The sequence below is a fragment of the Nematolebias whitei genome, chromosome 2 (assembly GCF_014905685.2).
Source record: "Nematolebias whitei isolate Nwh7 chromosome 2, NemWhi1, whole genome shotgun sequence".
Classification (NCBI taxonomy): domain Eukaryota; kingdom Metazoa; phylum Chordata; class Actinopteri; order Cyprinodontiformes; family Rivulidae; genus Nematolebias; species Nematolebias whitei.
The window spans coordinates 41,171,784-41,178,140 of NC_056499.1; the positions used below are offsets into that span (position 1 = coordinate 41,171,784).

General features: G+C 35.8%; 1 protein-coding gene across 1 annotated transcript in view; it reads right to left on the reverse strand.

The window, feature by feature from the left end:
• The window catches only part of luzp2 (leucine zipper protein 2), a 273,258-nt gene that overhangs the window by 107,015 nt on the left and 159,886 nt on the right, over positions 1-6,357 (reverse strand). Inside the window, exon 5 of the mRNA XM_037691960.1 lies at positions 4,242-4,304. Coding sequence (XP_037547888.1) covers positions 4,242-4,304 — 63 coding nt within the window. The remainder of the gene's footprint in view (positions 1-4,241; positions 4,305-6,357) is intronic.

Genomic DNA, 6,357 nt, shown 5'->3' on the forward strand with positions numbered 1-6,357 from the left:
CCATCCATCCATCCATCCATCCATCCATCCATCCATCCACCCATTCAGCCATCCATGCCATTAAAGTTTGATTGACTTTTTCTCTCAACTAAAGGATAACAAAGTCAGGGAATTATTAAATGATAAAGCTCTGTACATGTTGTATAACACAATCATTGTTCCACATTTAATCTATTGCACTGATGTTTGGGGGAAAGCGTGTAAAACATTTACAAAACCTATTTTTATTTTACAGAAAAGAGCTGTAAGAATTATCACCAGAAAGCATTACAGTCACCCATCAAGCACATTATTTTATCAACTGAAGTTATTGAAGTTCCATGATTTGGTAGATTATAGTATTTTATCAGTTATGTATAGGGCTCAAAATAACACATTACCATTAAATACTTAAAGAAATTTTGTTAAAAGACAAAGTTGTTATAATCTTAAGGGGATAGAGATATTTGTCAAACCAAAATTCAGAACTAGTCTGAAGGGAAGGTCTACCTCAATCCAAGGAGTTGGATTGTGGAATGGTCTAGAGAGTGATGTGAAAAATGCCAAGTCAATGTGTACATTTAAGAAAAAGATCAAAGCTGGATTGTTAAAAATATATATATGAAGTAGCTTAGTGTGTTTTCATCCATCCATCATCTTTTACCCGCTTATTCCATTTTGGGTCATGGGGGTCGTTGGTGCCCATGTCCAGCAATCACTGTGCGAGGGGCGGGGTACACCCTGGACGGGTCGCAAGTCCATCACAGGGCCACATAGAGACAAACAAGACAAACAACCATTCACTCTCTCACTCACACCTAGAGACAATTTAGAGTTACCAATCAGCCTAACATGCATGTTTTTGATCTGTGGGAGGAAACCGGAGTACCCGGAGAAAACCCACGCATGCACGGAGAGAACATGCAAACTCCACACAGAAGGGCCCCTGGACCGGGGTTTGAACCAAGGACCTGCTCACTGAGAGGCAGCAGCTCTACCAGTTGTGCCACCGTGCTTCCCGCTTAGTGTTTTTGTATTAGAATTAGAAAAATTAGAAAGAGTTATTCATTTTGTTCTGCTACTTAATTGTTTGAAAAAAGGGGCAGATATAATAAGATTTTTTCTTCTTTCTGCTGCCTTTCATTTTAAATCGCTTGTATCTTTTTTTTATATTGTTATGGAATTGTTTTGTACTTTTTTAAATGAATAAACTTTATACCATACCATAACGAGAAGTTCAAACTTTATTATTTCATCTTCTGAGCAGAGAAAGCACCATTTAAACTCAGCATCAAGTATCCTGATGCATGCTCAATAACCCAGGTAAAAAAAAAAATCTAAAAAAGAAGTTAAGTCAGGTCCTCTGGACGTTCAAAAACAAAAAAACAACAACAACAAAAAAATGTAGAAACGTTTCGTCTTTCATCCGAAACACTTCTTCATCGGAGGAACTGTATTCAGCATCAAGTCTGTTCTGTTTTATAGAAATGAGCTAAACAAACTTCTCCACTATGGAACACCAAAATGCTCAAAATTGAAAAAAAAAAAATAACATTATGAAATAAGAATAAAAAAAGTTTTTATTCTTTTATTTCATATTTGTATTTTTCATGATAGCTAATTTGTTTAATGCAGGTGTTTTTCAGAACGACTTATTTATTTCATAATGACTCTTTTCAGCAGAATGACTTCAGCTGTCAATCAACGTCAATGGGTTGGACCTTCACGCCCACTGGCTGATCCTTCACATCCATTAGTTTTCCTGAATACCTGCTCACTGTATAGCTAGCATAGCAGCTAGCAGCAACTTGCTAGGTCAACAGTCATGAATGATGGCAGAGGTGCATGAACTTCGTTCAGCTCAGGTAACTTTAGCAGATTAAATTGAGAGGATTACGTTCTCAGAAGATACAGGTGATATGACAAAAAGTGACAGGCTAGCTGCCGAAAATCGATCGATGCTGCAGGAGCGCGCACGGGAGAACTCATTGTTTTAGTTCTTCGAATTTAACGAGAACGTAATCCTCTCAATTTAATCTGCTAAAGTTACCTGAGCTGAACAAAGTTCATGTAACTCTGCAATCCTTCATGACTGTTGACCTAGCAAGTCACTGCTAGCTGCTATGCTAGCTATACAGTGAGCAGGTATTCAGGAAAACTAATGGATGTGAAGGACCAGCCAGTGGGCATGAAGGTCCAACCCACTGACATTGATTGTCAGCTGAAGTCATTCTGCTGAAAAGAGACATGAAACAAATAAGCCATTATGAAAAATGCTATTATGACATAAATAAGCCCACATGGAAAACACAATTATGAAATACAATAATACAAAATTGGGAAAAAAATAATAATGAGCTTAGATACTTATTTCATAATGCTTTATTTAATTAATTTTGAGCATTTTGGTGTTCCATACTTCTCAGCATGTAGCAGCAGAGGCTGCAGGGAAACTCCAGATTGAGAGACACGTCACATGGTCCTAGTGCCTGATGCTGTGAAATGCTGCCACACATGTTAAAGTGCTTCTCATCAGACACAGTCATGAAATATATATATAGTTTTTAGCAGTTTTTAAAAAGAGTTTTCAACTCAACAGGAAATCTGGTGGTGTTTCAGTCCTGCAGGATCTTGTGACATGAGATATTGTTACATCCCCTAATCCTAGGAATCAGAACTCCCCGCGCCCCACCCATGACTGTACATCTTTTCTCTGCAGGTGTTGGGCCCATGGGGATTTTATTTTATGCATGTGTGTGTGCATGCATGGGCTCATGTGTGATGTCTTGAGAGTAAACATTGTAAAAAAAAAAAATGTCATTAATATAACCTCTGTCAATTTCATATCTATTTAAATTGAAGGATTTAAAATACATATTTTAAGAATATTAAAGGCACAAAAATCACTTTCTGATCCTCCAGCATAGACTCCTCCTCCACATTTGTTTAATAGGTTCACAGCAACCTGCTCTGAGACAGGCCTCCCTCCAAACAGCTTGACTGCAGTAAATTGATGTCATTATGCCATAGTTAGATACTTCATTTGAGGCATTTTATTTTGTTACCAAAATAGAGTTTAATCAGAATAGGTCTCCAAGTAATTTGAACATCTGGGGGAAATTACTTTGTTTCGAGCAGTGTTGAGCCAGATGGCGTAATTTTCAGTAGAATAATTTCATATTGTGATGTAAAATATTAATCTCAGAACAAAGTAAGTGAGAACAGTGAGTGTATTTACAAGCTTTGAATCTATAAATTCAGCTTTGCTCTAGAAATTGAATAGCATAAGTAGGTACTGTATACGTAAGACTGTAATAAGTATTGTTTCATAAAATACTGCTATTTATTTATGAAAAGATCATTTTAAAGCTTTTTTTTCAACGAGCCTGAAAGTTTTATCTGCTTAATAAAACACTTTTATTCAGCCTAAATAACTAACAGTCAAACATAATGCAAAAAGTGTTTCGTTATTCCAAATCATTCTTTTTCTTTATTACTAACAAAAGTATATATTTTTTGAACATCTATACAATTTTGTGAAACAATGAAAAGGCACAGAATAATTGTATTCCTTTTTCCCAGTTAATCAAACCACTCCTTTGCATTACCAATAATGGACATATCCAAATATGATGCTTAAAACCTTAAAGACATACAGTACACAGCTGGCACAGTCACGTTTCATTTGATGGGCATGTAGTAATTTGATTATCTAATAGTCCAGAATAGATCGTAAATGTCGACAAATAGTCAATAATGGAATCGCAGACTTTCAGACATTTGGTATTAGTCAGACAAACGTCCCCAGCTGTCTGGGCATACTCAGTAAACATCAAATGGATTTTGTGAGATTTCAGATTCAAAGGAAATTCTTTCCAGGATGTTTTGCTCTAATGATGAACATTTTATTGGAAAAGCAGAAAAGGAGGGACCAATATTTCAAGCAGCACAAGATATCACAGTCATGACTGTGATGAGGATCAAAGACACGCTTCAATGTCCACAAAGATGTCGTTAAAAACCAACGTGTTCATGCCAGTGTTATGACCAACCGTGATTGAAAGCAACAGGCTCGAACATGCTTCCCGGGATTGTCAGAATAAATTCGATGGACTGAGGAAATCTTTAAACAAGATGAACAAGGTAAGGAGCTGGATTTTTGATGGGTTAATTATAATAAAGTCGACCTCTGTACTTTATTACAAACAGCTCAGGAACGTTTATTGGGATACAAGGAACTCTGTGAAGAGACTGTGCCTCACCTCTTGCTGTAAATCCTTGATGATTTTTGTTTTCTTCTCCATCTCAACTTTCAGAAATTTAATCTGAGGAAAGAAAAGACAAAAAACTCAATCATTCCAGCTTCGAGATTTTGAGTTTCAACCACTAAACAATTTTAATAAAGATGGACAGATGTTAAATATGCTCACGTAAAGACATTCCAATGATTGAATGAATGTGGTTTATTTTAATTTATTTTACTGAATTTAAATTGTCTCACAAACCAATTAATTTCTGATGAAAGCAGGTTAAAAATATAATACAAAATAAAAATATATTTAAACAGTTTTGTATTGTAATGGTTAAATTCCACTAATCATGGAAACTATTTCAGCAACGGATTAAAATTCATTTGTTCTGCCACACAAGACAATGCAATATAATTTAAAAAAAAAAAAAAAAAAATCAAATAAATTCAGAATCCTTGGATTTTATTTATTTCAAGCATAATTATCGATTCTTAGGTGACGTATACATAGAAAATAGTAATCTACTAGGCAGGAATCTGTATAGTAAAAAAAAAGCAGTTTTTATATTCAATATCACATTTTATATCTTTCTTGGGATGTAGCCAAGACCTCACCTGCTGACTCATATTTGTAAGCAGGACACAGCAACATCATAAGTCATATTAAATCTTTTTCACTGTCCCAGAGAAAACAGCAACACAAATAACAATAATAACCAGAAAAAGTATAAAAAGCTTTTCACAGTCAGTCCATGAATTTCACTTAGTAAAACAGGACATTTGCTGGAGCTACTTTAGATGGTCAACCAAATACCAGCACAATCAGAGCTAAAACAGATAACATTTGATTTAGTATGTTTAATTTTCTTAATAGGGGCACTTTTGGCATGTTTGCATTGAGGCACTATAACTTAAGTTCAAGCAATAAATGAACAGTTTATTTAAAACTGGCTTTGCCAACAGAGCACTTTGATGCAGGCAAAAACCACAAGCTATAAAACTATGCATGCTGTTCAAATGGCTGATTATCAAAAGTATTTCAGCTCTGACAAACCTTGTCATCAAGTCTATTTTAGCTAATCTCGTACAGAGTTAGGATTAACAAGCTTCTATTAGTCAAAGACTAAAAGGAGGGAAACGTCATGTGACAGAGAGAAGAGGAAAGTCAACAATGTAGGACTTAGGGTAGCAACTCTAAATGTGGGGACAATGACAGACAAAGGTAGAGAGCTGGCTGACATGATGCAGAGAAGGAAGGTAGATGTTTTATGTGTGCAAGAGACAAAGTGGAAGGGCAGCAAGGCTCACAGTACTGGAGCAGGGTTTAAACTGTTTAACCATGGTGTGGATAGAAAAAATAAATGGAGTATGGGTGGTCCTGAAGGAGAAGTAGGCAACAAACGTAGTAGAGGTGAAAAGTATGTCAGATAGGGTGATGTGCATGACGGTAGAAGTAAGTAGAAGGTCTGACGCTAAATGTTGTCAGTGGTTAGGCTCCACAAGCTGGATGTGATGTGGAGGAGAAAGATACATTTTGGACTGGATGAAGTGATAGTATTCCCAGGGAGGAGAGAGTGGTGATGGGAGTAGACCTGAATGGACATGTTGCTCAAGGAAACAGAAAGGATGAGGAAGTGAAAAAAAACACACACACACACACATATACAGGTACATATACATGCATGTACAATTCAATTTATAATTAAGAAATACATATTTTATCTTGCATTAAAATCCAAGTGCATGTTACCTGAGGAATTGTTTGGTAGTCAGGGGGCTATTTTAGCAATCTTATGAGTTAATTAGAAGATATAATAGCTCAAGTGAGACTAATATTCTTCACTGGTTTAGAGTTTGTTTCAGACTTTCATTCGTTATGCTGCTAAAATTTTATAGTCATGAACATAGATAGACATACAGACAGACAGATAGATAGACAGACAGACAGACAGACAGATAGATAGACAGATGGACAGATACATAAATCAGGTCTCTCTTGTAAATGAGTCATTGAGGCTCAATGGGATTTACCTGTCTAAATAAAGGTTGAATGAAAAAATAAATAGACATACGGACGGATGGAGATAGATAGATAGATAGATAGATAGATAGATAGATAGATAGATAGA